Source organism: Dromiciops gliroides, chromosome 4, assembly GCF_019393635.1.
Source record: "Dromiciops gliroides isolate mDroGli1 chromosome 4, mDroGli1.pri, whole genome shotgun sequence".
Lineage (NCBI taxonomy): Eukaryota > Metazoa > Chordata > Mammalia > Microbiotheria > Microbiotheriidae > Dromiciops > Dromiciops gliroides.
The window spans coordinates 143,991,447-144,005,907 of NC_057864.1; the positions used below are offsets into that span (position 1 = coordinate 143,991,447).

General features: G+C 40.0%; 1 protein-coding gene across 5 annotated transcripts in view; it reads left to right on the forward strand.

Annotated features, from left to right (window-relative positions):
• The first annotated feature begins 208 nt into the window (after positions 1-208).
• Positions 209-14,461, forward strand: part of B3GALNT2 (beta-1,3-N-acetylgalactosaminyltransferase 2) — a 38,954-nt gene continuing 24,701 nt past the window's right edge. For all 5 annotated transcript variants that reach the window (XM_044001658.1, XM_044001659.1, XM_044001660.1 and 2 more), the window contains exons 1-4: positions 209-471; positions 8,930-9,077; positions 11,228-11,328; positions 12,749-12,942. In XM_044001658.1, coding sequence (XP_043857593.1) covers positions 354-471; positions 8,930-9,077; positions 11,228-11,328; positions 12,749-12,942 — 561 coding nt within the window. In that variant the 5' untranslated portion in view covers positions 209-353. The remainder of the gene's footprint in view (positions 472-8,929; positions 9,078-11,227; positions 11,329-12,748; positions 12,943-14,461) is intronic.

The window sequence follows — 14,461 nt, forward strand, 5'->3', positions numbered from 1 at the left end:
GGGGCCTGTAGGAAAAGGGGCGGGGAGCGTGGGGAAAAAAGGTGGGAGGAGCCACAGGGAAGCCAAGCCGAAGGGGTGGGGCCTCGTGTAGCTGATCCTCGGTTGTCGCCGCCGCCGGGGGTCTGGGAAATCTTCCCCGAGTCCTGAAGGATCCCATCCACGCACGCGGGGGTCAGGCGGGCGGTGTGTGTGCGCGCGCTGTCTCGGGGGGAGGGGGGGGTGGTCGCGTGAAGGAATCCTCTCCCCACCTTCGCTTCCGTCTTCCGCCGTCCCCTCAGCCTTCCTCCGACCCCGGGACGCCGGGGAGCCCGGCGCTCGGCGGGGGCGCGAGGTGGAGCGGGCGGGGGCGGCCAATGCGAAACTGGCTGGTGCTGCTGTGCCCGTGTCTGCTCGGGGCCGCGCTGCACCTCTGGCTGCGGCTGCGCTCCCCGCTCCCCGCCGGCGCCTCCTCCTCCGGGGCCGGCCCCGCAGGTGAGTCTCAGGAAAGGTGAGGTGGGGCGGGGGGGAGGGGCGCAGCAGGTTCGGGCTGCGGGGGGAGGGGCAGGTTCCAGGTCTCTCCTCCCCCAACCCCCTGTAGCTGCTGCCCCTCTCGCCAAACCACCAAGATATGCAGGAGTATGGGAGACAGCGAAAGTCCTAATAGTGATGTTCAACCTTTCTATAGTGCTTTAACGCTTGCCAGGAGTTTTCTCATCTGATACTAGAGTAAAAACCACGTACCGGCGAAAACTTATACAGTCATTCACTAGTCCTTCCTTCGCTTGTGTCCAGGTTGGCCTTGTCCGGGTTGCCCAAGACTGTTTGGACTATTCTAAGACCTCACTTCTCTCTAAGCTCGAAGTTTGTTTAGGCAGGATTGTTGCGGCCCATTGCAACCTTCCTTTAAAAAGAAAAATCTGGTTTTTGTATGAAGAATATCTGCTTTAAGTGCTGTAGTTTGGGTTTTTGCATGCTTGAGAGAGTTGAAACAGCTCCAGACTTGAAATAGACATGGCTCTGGTGGAAGTTCTGTTTAAATTTAGTTTTCAGGTTCCACCGAATGGAGTATAAATAAAAAATATTAAAGCCCTAAGATCATACCCCTTTTTTGATGAAGTTGGTTGGTTTTGTTTGTTTTTTAAAATAAATTCTTTGCTCTTGAGCAAAAAACTTTGGCTCTAGATGACAATATTTAGGTTTCTATTAATCGAAACATTTTAAGAAGGAAACCTACAATCGGGAAAGAAAGTTGTGATTGTAGAAGAATCCTTCAGAGCGGTTCGGGACAAGTCTGTTATTTTATGTTTAATTCTCCTGGGAAATTACCTATTATCGCCTCAAAAGTAGAATTCTCTGGTAACCAAAATTCTATAAGACCAAAATAGAGTATTTGCAAACCCTTAACTGTTCTGACTTCTTAGTGGTAATTTAGTCCTTGATAAGTCAACGTATTTGATTTTTGTTTTGATTCTATTGCCCTTTCAATTAAGTCCTGTTCAAATAGGATTTGGTGAAGTGTCTAGTGTTGCAATTCTTTTAAGTTCCATGGGAAAAAAAAGATTTTTAGGTTTCTCTAAATTGGGTTGAGCAGTAATTTATCACACTTAAGTGTCAGTAATACCCTGTGCATTTTGCTGGGTTTGTGCTTGGTCTCCTTTGTCAGTTGTTTTTTTTTTTAATTGGCATGATGTACTCATGATATTAGTCAGCAAGTATTTATGGAATACCCTCCGGGTGTGTATGACCGAACCAAGTGTTTGGGATGACATAAAGAATAAATAAACCTTATACTCATAATTTAGTTGTTGGTGGTGGTGTTCAGTCATGTACAACTTTGTGACCCTGTGGACCATAGCCCACCTATACAGCATATGGGGTTTTCTTGGCAAAGATACTGAAGTAGTTTGCCATTTCCTTCTATTGGATTAAGGCAAACAGGGTTAGACAGGGTCACACAGCTAGTAAATGTCTGAAGTAGCATTTGAACTCGTGTCCTTGACCCCAGGCCCAGCCCTCTGCCCAGAGGTTGTTAAGCCATAACTCTAAAAACGATTATTTTGTATCCAATCCAATGAGCCCTCAAGTACTAAAGTAGCCCGGTATAATAGAATCATAGAACCCTTGAGTTTGAAGGGTATTTAAAAGTAATTCAGAATCCCACCCAATGCTGGAAGTTTCTTCCACAGAATCTCTAAGAAATGGTAATACCTTTGTGTGTAAGGTATTCTTCCATTGACTAGGTAGTATTGAGGAAACTCATTCCTTTCTAGGACAACTCTAATTGTGAAAAACTTTTGTTTTTAAATAAATCTGCCTCCCTTTGATCAACCTTTGGCCCCTGCTGTGCCCTCGTGGTCCAACATAAAACAAGTGCTTTACCTTTTTCCATGTGATAAATCTAAAGCTATTAAAGGCAGCTGTCATATCCCGGGAAAGGAAGGGTAGATTTGGTTGAGGGCAGGGTTTATACAAGGTCACTAAGCTTGTGAGAACTTTGGAGAGCTGGGACACCTCCTCCTATCGGATTAAACACCGTAGGGGACTGGCCCAAATCAGGAAGACCTGAGTTTCTATCCTGCCTCAAACACTTTAGGATATTTTCTTTGTGGCCTTGTTTTCTTATCTGTAAAAAAGAAGGTGGGATTTGATTGAAGGAAGACCAGGAGGCTAGCTCCTTAGGTGGAGATTAAGAAGGAGAGCTTTCCAGACATGGAGGACATGTGCTGTTCTTACCTCTTAACATTATATTAATTTTTACAAACCTGGTTTCTGTAAGAAAGCCAGTCTCATGGATACTGCTTATTACCATTTAGGCATGCAAGAGAATATCTTGTCTGAGTTTGCTTTCTTGGATAATGACATACCATTTCCTGCTTTTATTTTCTGCCATTTTTGCACTAAATTAATGGGAAAAAAGGAGTGATGATGAAAGAACAAAGCCGAAACACAACATGCATTGTGGAGAGAAAGTACATGAGTTGCAAAGGTTGCATTATCTGCTTCTTTGGAGTCGTTTCTGTGTTTTAAATGGCTGCAAATCCTAATTTTATTAAGTGTTGAATGCTTAAACATATACAAAATATGATTATTGTGCACAAGGGAACAGATTCCTATTATTAGTTATAGTAAAAATAACTACGACCAGGGGGCAGCTAGGTGGTGCAGTGGATAAAGCATGGGTCCTGGATTCAGGAGGATCTGAGTTCAATTCTGGCTTCAGACACTTGACACTAGCTGAGTGACCCTGGGCAAGTCACTTAACCCTCATTGCCCTGCAAAAAAAACCTACAACCTTTAATTAAGGTCCTGTAAAGTAATTTTTTTGGGGGGGGGGGTGAGGCAATTGGGGTTAAGTGACTTGCCTAGGGTCACACAGCTAGTGTTAAGTGTCTGAGGCCGTATTTGAACTCAGGTCCTCCTGACTCCAGGGTTGGTGCTCTATCCACTGCGCCACCTAGCTGCCCCTTAAAGTAATCTATTTTAACCTTGTGGGTTTTTTTAAATTTGAGTTTGATGTTTCATTTTTAGGTATGGAGAGAAATTTGAAAGACTTTTTTTATCAGTCTTTGCACAGCTTCTGAAACACAGTGCCATGTATGTAGTTGTTGCCAATAAACGTCGATTTTTTTTTATTACTGTCTTCTGTAGTGGTTACAGTATTTTGTATTTAAATACAGCACAATTTTGAAAATTCAGCACATTCAGTGACTTTGTAATTAAAGTAGAACTAGTCTTATTGATCTGTACAGTTGTGGATTTCCTTGTTAGAAGTCTCTAATGAAAATCAGGGCATTACCATCTGCTTTGCTGCTTGACCTTTCTATCTGACTTGCAGCTGAAACCTTCTCTATGTGTGTCTCCCTGTTAGAATGTGAGTTGAGAGCCAGAACTGTCTTGTGTTTCTGTTTGTAGCTCCAGCTCTGACCACAGTGCTTTGTACAGAGTAAGTACTTTAAAAAGATGCTTTTTTTTTAGGGGCAGCTAGGTGGCGCAGCGGATAGAGCACTGGCCCTGGAGTCAGGAGTACCTGAATTCAAATTTGGCCTCAGACACTTAACACTTACTAGCTGTGTGACCCTGGGCAAGTCACTTAACCCCAATTGCCTCACTAAAAAAAAAAAAAAAGATGCTTTAAAAAAAATTACATCATAGAATTAAAGTTCATCTGAAGCATAACAGATTTTACCCTAGCCCCCCTTTTTAACTATCTCCTTAGCTTTCAGTCATGTTTCTTATAAGAACACATAGTTAGATTATGCTTTCTAATCCAATCTGCTGTCTTTTGTTTTGTGGATGAGTTCATCCCATCCGTGCTCATAGTTAAGATTGTTAAAGTATCATAAAGATAGAATTGGAAAAAAACTTGAGAAATCAGCTACCACATTTTACAGATGAGGAAACAGACCCAGAGATTTGCCCTAAATTTTCCCATTATTACATGTCTGAGGCAGAGCTGAACCCAGATCTTCTTCATGTTTATAAAGTGCATTAGTTAGCAAAATACTTTGCTCAAATCCCTCTATGCCAATCCTCTACTCAGTAAATTCCAGTGGTCCTCTGTTGCCTCTAGGATTAAATATCTCTTCTGTTACTTAATGCCCTCCATAATCTAGATTTATCATAACTTTCTAGCCATATACATTACTTTCTACTTTTCTCCTGCCAAATTGGCCTTGTGATTTCTCACAAGAATCCATTTCCCATCTCTGAACCTTTGTACTGGCTGTCCCCCATATCCATTAAACACCTTCATTACTCTCCTACGTACAAGAATCTCTTGTTTCCTTTAAGACTTCTTGGCTCAAGGACCCTCCTATACGATAAACCTTCCCTGATTATTATTCAGGTGCTAGTGGCTGACCTCCCAAAATGACTGTGTGCATGTCTGTCTTCTTTATAGAATACAAGCTCTGTCAGGGCAGGAACAGTATGATTTTTGTTGTTGTATACCCTGTACCTGGTAAATGATAAGTGATTAATAGATGCTTATTGACTGGTTGATTGTATACAACAGCCCCCTCCCCAACTGAAGTATAAATAATGTCTTACTATATCTATCAAATAGAAGAGGAAACAGACTCAGGGAGGTTACCAAATGTTACATAGTTAATAAGTAGATGGGCAGACCCAGAACCTGACCTCTGGGGTTCAACTTCAAGTCAAGTCAGACACTTTTTAAAGTGTTTTTAAAATGTGTTGATGCCCTTTTTACCCAGTATATACTGCCCCACCCCAAAACCTAACATAAGCAGTAATGCTAAACTCACAGTGTCTGATGACACGTACAACCTTCATGATGTACTCTCTACAGAGGTAGAGAGGAGGGGAGTGCACCTAGTTTTTTTCCTTTCATCCCCCTACAATCCTGAAGACCAGTGTAAGGTGTTGAAGTTTTACTACAGTGACAGCATTCAGATTTTTCAAGAATAATGTTATTAATGTGTCAGTACTTATGTCAGTGAATGAAATGTATATTTTCATTCTGAGGAGGAAACTGAAGTACAAGAAAATAATGGTTTGCTAAGATAATGAAGCTTATAGAGCATCTGATCTCTCTTACCTCATTACATGCTTCCAGTGAGTTTAGTTAATCAGTGGAAATTGATTAAAGACCTGTTATGTACTAGGCACTTTGCTAATTATTAGAGATAAAAAGAAACAGTCCCCCCTACCTTCAAGGAATCCATGTTCTAATGGAGGAGGATATTACAGTAGTCCAAGCAAGAGAGGATGAGGGCTTGATTTGGGGGAAGTGGCCATGTTCATAGAGATAGATATGACAAAATTTGGTGACTGATTGGATATGTGGGGTGAGAGAGAGTAAAGAGTCAAAAATAATGCTCAGGTAGTAAGCCTGGGTGACTGGAAGGAATAAAGTGTTCATAATAGAGGTGGGTTTTGTAGAAAAGGTTATATATTGTATAAGTTGAATTTGAGATGGGTATGAAATATTGAGCTTGCAATTTCCAGAAGGCAGTTGGAGATTCAAATGACACAGACTAGATGAATATATAGATTTGGGAGTGATCTTTGTGGGAGCCAAAGAAGTGTCCAGGTGGAAGAATGTAGAGTAGTAGTGTCAAACTCAAATAGAAGTAGGACTACTAAACTGTACATAAGGACTCCATATTGATTTTTTTTAAGTGAGGTAATTGGGGTTAAGTGACTTGCCCAGGGTCACACAGCTAGTAAGTGTTAAGTGTCTGAGTCCAGATTTGAGCTCAGGTCCTCCTGACTCCAGGGCCAGTGCTCTATCCACTGCGCCACCTAGCTGCCCTGAATTTTTTTGTGGGGGGGGGGGGGGCAGTGGGGGTTAAGTGACTTGCCCAGGGTCACACAGCTAGTCAGTGTCAAGTGTCTGAGACCGGATTTGAACTCAGGTCCTCCTGACTCCAGGGCCGGTGCTCTATCCTTGAACTCAGGTCCTCCTGACTCCAGGGCCGGTGCTCTATCCACTGCACCACCTAGCTGCCCCATGTTCTTTCCCTCTTAAAACTACTGTGTATTTACTTATATCTATACCTGTATCCCTCAAAGAATGTAAAATTCAGTGCAGGACTGTTTTGTTTTTGTCTTTGTGTCCCCATTAGAAAACAGGGTGCCCAACACATTAAGTACTTAATAAGTTGTTGAATTTATTAAGTCATTAATAAGGACCCACATCACCAAATGGCTACTGGGCATTTCAAATTAGATATCCCCTTAGGCATCCTAAACTCATTGTACAGTGCAGAGTAAGGTTAGTAGGGAAAGAAAGATATCTTGTGGCCAATAAATGAAATTTCAAAATTCTGCATCTTAAAGTGGGATAGTACTGTGAGCTGGTAAGGGCTAAGATATGTCTATGTTAGTTTGTGGCTGAAGTGGGGTGGAGAAAGAAGTTGGAATTGAGGTTGAGGAATTAAGAAATCAAGTTGATATGGTATTATCAACTTGAAATTGAAGTCCCACAGAATAATAGCAGGGGATAGGATGGAGAAAATTGTTTATGAGCCAGGTACCAAATTTACTGAAGGAAAAAAAAAAAGATGGGAAAATGTCTGGGAAGGCAGTAAATGATAACAGTGATAGTGGGGAGAGAGGTGGTACAAACAGCCCTTTTAAGAGTAAAGGTGAGGGTGGGGCAGCTAGATGGCGAAGTGGATAGAGCACAGGCCCTGGAGTCTGGAGGACCTGAGTTCAAATCTGGACTCAGACACTTAACACTTACTGGCTGTGTGACCCTGGGCAAGTCACTTAACCCCAATTGCCTCACCAAAAAAAAAAAAAGACTCTGTCCACCCCCTTGGCTTTCAGTGGATAAAGCACTGGCCCTGGTTTCAGGAGGGCCTGAGTTCAAATGCAGCCTCAGACACTTGATACTTACTAGCTGTATGACCCTGGGCAAGTCACTTAACCCTCATTGCCCTGCAAAAACAAAACAAAAAGAGTAAAGTTGAGGGGGCAGCTAGGTGGCGCATTGGATAAAGCACTGGCCCTGGAGTCAGGAAGACCTGAGTTCAAATTCGGCCCAGACACTTGACACTAGCTATGTGACCCTGGGCAAGTCACTTAACCCCAATTGCCCTGCCAAAAAAATAGTAAAGGTGGAGGGGCAGCTAGGTAGATAAAGTACCAGCCCTGGATTCAGGAAGACATGAGTTCAAATCTGGCCTCAGTCACTTGACACTTATTAGCTGTGTGACCCTGGGCAGGTCACTTAACCCTCATTGCCCCACCAAAAAAAAAAAAAGAGTAAAGGTGGAATGTTGATAGGTGGTCAGGAAGCAAGGAGTATCGCCCAACCCATTCTAGCTTGGTGAGTGGGGGCAGGGAGTGGAAGGAGGTCTTCACAGGCGGAGAGGTTTGCAAGGGATAGGGTTTCTTTGGTGTAGCCAAGTTTCTGTAAAAGTAAAAGTGGTAGAAAAATGTGTGAAAAAATAGATAGGGGTGGAAGAGGACTTGTGGATGATGGTGCCGAGGCTGGTTTGAAAAGGAATTTTCCTTGTGGTGGAATATTGCTAGGTGATTAGTGCTTTGACTTGGAGTGAGAAGTGTTGATTCAAAAGGGTGTGAGCACCTTGAGGAGCCAGAACAATAGGAGAGATTGCTATCATGAGTTCTCTGGCTACAGGGTTGGAGAAAACCTTGGTGAATGTATACCTCTGGGAGATGTCTCCTTAAGTTTGCCTGCTTCTGACTGAAGGGGGACCAGGTGAGGCTGATGTATAGAACCCTATCTGTTTGACTTTTTGTGCTTATTGTTAAAGTTTCTAAAACTGGTCAGTAGAAGAGAAGACAGTGGACAGCTCTACTTTTAAGATGTTTTTCTCTCATTCCTTTTAACTAGGTAGGTCCTCAGCAAATCTAAGCGATCTGAGCAAATTTAAACTTCAGGTGAATGGAATCCTATCTTTTACTGATCTGTAAACTGTAAAGTGAAGCTCTTTTCTCTAAGACTGTAGGTGGTTGATTTTTCTTTCCCACACTTTTGTGTTCTTAGATAAAGGGGCAGCTGGATGGCGCAGTGGATAGAGCGCCGGCCCTGGTGTAGCCAAGTTTCTGTAAAACTGGGGTCGGCAGTACCTGGGTTCGAATCCGGCCTCAGACACTTAACACTTACTGGCTGTGTGGCCCTGGGCAAGTCACTTGGCCCCGGTTGCCTCACTAAAAAAAAAAAAAAAATTTGTTGACCCTAAAATTATTTTACCTTAAAGGGTTATAGAGTTATTAAAACATGTTGACCTTTTCAAGCAGAGAATCTTTAGATTGTGTCCATCCAGGGAGTAGAATGATGATTTATTTGCCTCCCTAAACTGATTGTTGGTTTAAAGAATTTAAAACATTGAAAAACTTTAAAAAATATTTAAAATGTTTGTAAGGTATTTGAAAATATTTAAAATATAGTATTTGGTACTCTGGTTATTGTTGATGCATAAGATGTCTAAATCATTGAAACTTTTATTTCCAGATCAACTGACTTTATTTCCTCAGTGGAAATCAAGACATTATGATGTGGTAGTTGGTGTGCTGTCAGCTCGAAATAATCATGAACTACGAAGTGTGATCAGGAATACCTGGTTGAAGCACTTGAAACAGCATCCGGATTTAAGTCAGCGGTAAGTTGTTTCATATTTTAGTGTGTTGCTAGATAGATAGAAACAGAGTAGGAAACAATTATCCTGAGTGAGCATTTATTTTGAAAATTAGACTATTGTTAATATTGGAGGAATTATTATGTCTAGCTGCAGTTATGCCCAAGAAATAAATTTAATGAAATTACTTTTAATCACAATATGAGGGGAGAAGAATATTTTGTCAAATGTTTTTATTTTAAATACCAGTGTTTTAATTTAAAAATAGCAAATTTTAGGGCTCAGCTTGGTGGCACAGTGGATGATTCACTAGCCCTGGATTCAGGAGGACCTGAATTCAAATCTGGCCTCAGACACTTAACACTTACAAGCTGTGTGATCCTGGGCAAGTCACTTAACACTCATTGCCCTGCAAAAGAAAAAGAAAAGAAAAGCAAATTTTACATACTACAGCTTTAGAATGAGAGACATTTCACATTGTGTATGTAGCTGTACCATGAACTTTTTCCCCACCAACTCCACAAAATCAATTATTTTTTAAAATAAAGGTACACATAAAGTGAAGTTTTGTGGAAAATTTTAAGTACTATGTGAGGCAGTATTTGTGATGTGTACTCTACTTATATTCTTACATTTCTTGCATTGAGTTTTGGTAAAATACCTTATCTGTTGACTTTTAGATAGAACACATACAAGCTAACAAAAACTCAGTGCCCCTTTCTCTCTTGTCAACTGACTAGCCAGTCTCAAGATGATAGTGGTGATCGTTGAAAGGATATATATATGTGTGTATGTATGTATGTATATATATAAGGAGATGTTTATAAGCAGTGGGAACATGCTTATTTGATGTGCCTTTCTGGCAGACATCAAACCAGAGCTCTTTGGGGCTGAGTAAATTAAGAGCCAAATTGCTCAGTGAATTTTATGGTCACGAGCAGTGACCATAAAAGAAGGTTTTTACAAAAGATTCTTTCATGTCTTGATCCCAAAGTAATAGTAGGACTGTTTTGTCTCTTTTGGGGGGGGGGACGACGAGGGTTAAGTGGCTTGCCCAGGGTCACACAGCTAGTAAGTGTCAAGTGTCTGAGGCTGGATTTGAACTCGGGTCCTCCTGAATCCAGAGCCAGTGCTTTATCCACTGTGCCACCTAGCTGCCCCCTATAGTAGTACTGTTAACCTTCAAATAATGTATGAATGGATTTGAAAAGTATCATTTAATTATCAGAAAATAGTTTTTCAATTGAAATGCATTTAATCTTTTACCAGTTTGTCTCATCTTGCTTTGACTTTAATAATCTTAGCCTGTTTTTGAAACTGATTGGACATCCTCATTAACCCTAGGTAAAAATTTCTTCCTGCAATTACATCTGTTACTTTTATAGTTGTGTTTGAAAAAGTGCATATAACATGGCCTAAAGCCACCTAGGGCTAATGTTTACAACAGGAACTTAAAAAAATCATTAATTATTTCTATTTATACTTGCATCCCCTAAACTGATTATTAAAGAAAGAGATTCTGCCTTGATTGGCCATCAGCAAAATATATAGATGTAGATGTGGATATAGATATATTATACATATATTTTTACAAAGTATTTCTGAATTTCAGAAGTCTTATATTTCATATTAGAAAATCATGCTTACATAACACTTTGATGTACAACTCTTTAAAATTACACTGTAGCCTCAATAATAGAAATATAAACATTCATAAACCATGACTTAACTAGCTGTCCTGTATTGGTGTGAGCTTTTAGTGGTGGCCAAGGGCAGGATCTATGTCTTTCAGTATAGAATAAGGTTAGAAATGAGCTTCTATTTTATTTGGCATCTCTTGTTTGCTTCTTTTCCTTCATCATGAGATAAGGTAAATCCAGAAAGTTAATTTTTTTTGTTTTGTTTTGTTTTTTTGTTTTTTTAGTGAGGCAATTGGGATTAAGTGACTTGCCCAGGGTCACACAGCTAGTAAGTGTTTGAGGCCGGATTTGAACTCAGGTACTCCTGACTCCAAGGCCAGTGCTCTATCCACTGCGCTATCTAGCTGCCCCCAGAAAGTTAATTTTAATGAGTAGTTATGACTAAAAAAGGACAAATTTTGAAGTGGGCATTGGGAGGAAGCTGCATGTTCATGATGAAATATGAATTGCTGTTAATGCCAACAAATCTCTCAGTGTGCTTGTGAAGTTCATAATAGGTGCTCATGGCTGTAATGTGCCTGTGGAAGATCGAGAAGACCCTTATTCCTGCAAACTGCTGAATATCACTAATCCCAGTGAGTTCTACATCTATGTTAGTGTTCATAGTTTTCATAATTTTGTTACTCTATTCTAAACTTTTCTCTCTTTTTGGCCTTAGGGTGACTGTCAATCACAATACCAAAATTATTAATTGAGAGTTGCCGAGTTTAGCAGTATGAAGTCATTCTTGACAATTAAACTTTCCACCCCTGCTTCCTAGCAAACCCCCTAAATATATTGGGATACAGATGGGAGCCTCTTGGCATGTGTGGAATTTCAGAAGGACATGTTTTTTCTTTTTTTTTTATATTATCAGATAGATGATTGAAATTTGGTGTATCAAGTATTTGCAGATATTCCTTATATGTATAACAGAAGAGAAAGATAAATGCTATATTATTGAGTTTTGAACCCCTTGCAAAGCCATTTTTACGTCATTGTTAATTTAAATGACATTCTTTAGAAATATTTCATATTAAATAATCAGTTTTGGTGAGAGAGAATGTGTGTGTGTGTGTGTGTGTGTGAGACTTTCTCAAGAATCCTTGAGCTTAAACTGCTGTAGCACAGACAAATAAAATTAAAATCACAAATGGAAATCTACAGCATGGTGTATTAAAGAGCTTAAACGGGCTTTTAAAACATTCTCTTTAATCTTCAATAAACCTCCATTCTCAGAATGAAAAGTTTTGAGCAGTCCTTGGCTGGGGTTGGGGAGGAGGGAGTTACTTCATCTTCGTGGTATTTTGAAATACCATTTAGGGAAATTTCAAATCCTCTTTCTAAAGATACACGTTTATTTTATTTCTTGTAAAGCTTCCATGAATGATGATCAGCTCTAGTTTGGGGCAGAGGTGTCAGGTGCATAGCCTGAACCAAATTAAAATGTAAGTGGGCAACATTTAACAAAATAAATAAAAATACTATGTAACATAGATAACATGTGTTTTTCTAAGTCAGTATGCAGCCTGCAGGGGACATTTCTATTTGAGTTTGCCATCACCAGGTTAGGGGAGAAATTGACTTTGTTTTTCTACACTTTACATATGCTCCATTCAGTCTCTAATAGACAACAGACCTTTGTCAAACAATTCAGATGTATCTGAATTTCCTAAAAATCCATATTTTTGAAGCTTTGTATTTGTTCTTGCTATTTGGAGGGAAGAGGAGGAAACCTGACAAATAATTGGCTTATTTTTACAAGCAATTACTTGCTTTAGTTTTAGTAGCCCAGCCCACAATAAAAATTGGTACAGGTAAAAGGTTTTATTTGGTTTGTATATAAAGCATCTGTTTCCAGTTTTTTTCTGATTTGTAGTGTGTGTCTCAGTTTGTCATCGTTTCCTCATCTGTAAAATGGAGATAATTATACTTTTGCTACCTACCTCATAGGGTTATTTTGAGGAAAGTGTTTCATAAACAGTATTTAAACATGAGTTGTTATTACTTCCCTAGTTTTAAATCAGGAAATCGAGGCATTCAGTCTTCCTGAAGGAACTGCATCAGGGTTCTCTGAGGATCAGATTGTCAGTGTGAGCTTTCGAGTTCTCTACCCGATTGTCATTACTAGTCTTGGAGTCTTCTATGATGCTGGTGATGTGGGTTTCCAGAGGAATATTACTGTCAAGGTGTATCAAGCAGAACAGGAGGTATTCTCTTGCTTCTCTGACCCCTTAACTGTTGTTTCTCATCTTGTTAGTTTTTAAAATGTTTTCCCTAGAAAATGCCTACAAAATTGAACTCAGGTACTCCTGAATCTAGAGCCAGTGCCTTTTCCTGCTGCAACACCTAGATGCCCTTCTTTTTCTTATTTAATGTAATGGAACTTTTTTGTAATTCTTGTATTGACAGAAATACTAATATGTGACGAACTCTATTCTATTTTGGACTATTATATCAGGTTACTATATACTATTAATTATATTTGAGAGAACACAATTTAACCAAAGGTGTATTTGAATGAAAGTAGTAAAGAATTTGGTATAATTGTATTGCACTCATGTGTGTTATTGAGTATGTGAAATTGTCCCTGGTTTTCAAAAAGAATGCCACAATAAGGAAAATAGTGCAAGACCAACTTTTTAAAACTATTTTACTCTGCTTCCATGGCCAGTGGCTGCCATTATAATTTTTAATTTCAATCAGTTTTAGTATATTTTCATTACTGCTTATATTTATTGTCATAAATAAGTAATTGTCTTTTTTAAAAAATTCTCCCCTTTAGCAAAGAGTGTGAGGTATTTATAGATATAATCCATATATGTTTCAGTTACCTGGTGTGTAATTTAAGATTCTAAATGTGGATTCTAATCTGTTCCCCCAGTTTTGGAGGAAACTGACTAAAATCACTGATAAAACGAGTTTAGGATTTTTAAGGGTTTATTGAAAAATAGAAAGAAAAAGATTGAGAACAGAATTCCAACAGCCTGGCATTCCTATCTTTCCTCAAATTTCCTTTGAAGTCCTCTGCCGCCACCACCACCACCAAGTTAGGAATCCAAAAGAGCAAGAGCTCTCCACAGGCTCTCTTTCCTCCTTCCTGTCTCCTCCCAGAAAATAGGAGGCTCCTCAAGTTGATTGGCTGGTAGCCTTGATAGACAGCACCCATGAGCAAAACGTCATTTCCTGGCGCCAAGGAAAAGCCACATGGCCTTGCCCTCTGAGGCATTTTCCTCATGGCGGAGCTTTCCCACAGCAAGTCTCCAGTAGGTGGCATCATTCCAATCATTACACTGGGAAAATTTCTACTAATTTAGAGTGTTGAATATTGTTGCACAGTGTACTTCATTTGGAGGATTGGATTTGTTTTGCTTGGCCCCACAGAGCAGAGATTTAGGCCTCTTTCTAACCAGCAGAGCCATCCTAAAGTGTAATAAGCTTTCCTCACTTGGAGTTTTCAAGCAAAGTATAGCTCCCTCCATCCATCCTTGGTAATTCATCAGGTGTGTTATAGAAAGGATTCTTGTTTAGCTCGGAATTGAACTACTTGGTCTCTGACCTGTTCTTTCCTAGTCTTATTTCCTCCTGTAAGCCTGTAATACAGATTTCCTTTCAAAAATATGGAATACTCATTTGCAAGTAGTGAGAGAAATAGTGGAATTAGGAAGAGTTCCACTGGTGTGGGTGCTGTATTGAGAGAGCTCCTCCATTGACATGGGTGTATTTGAC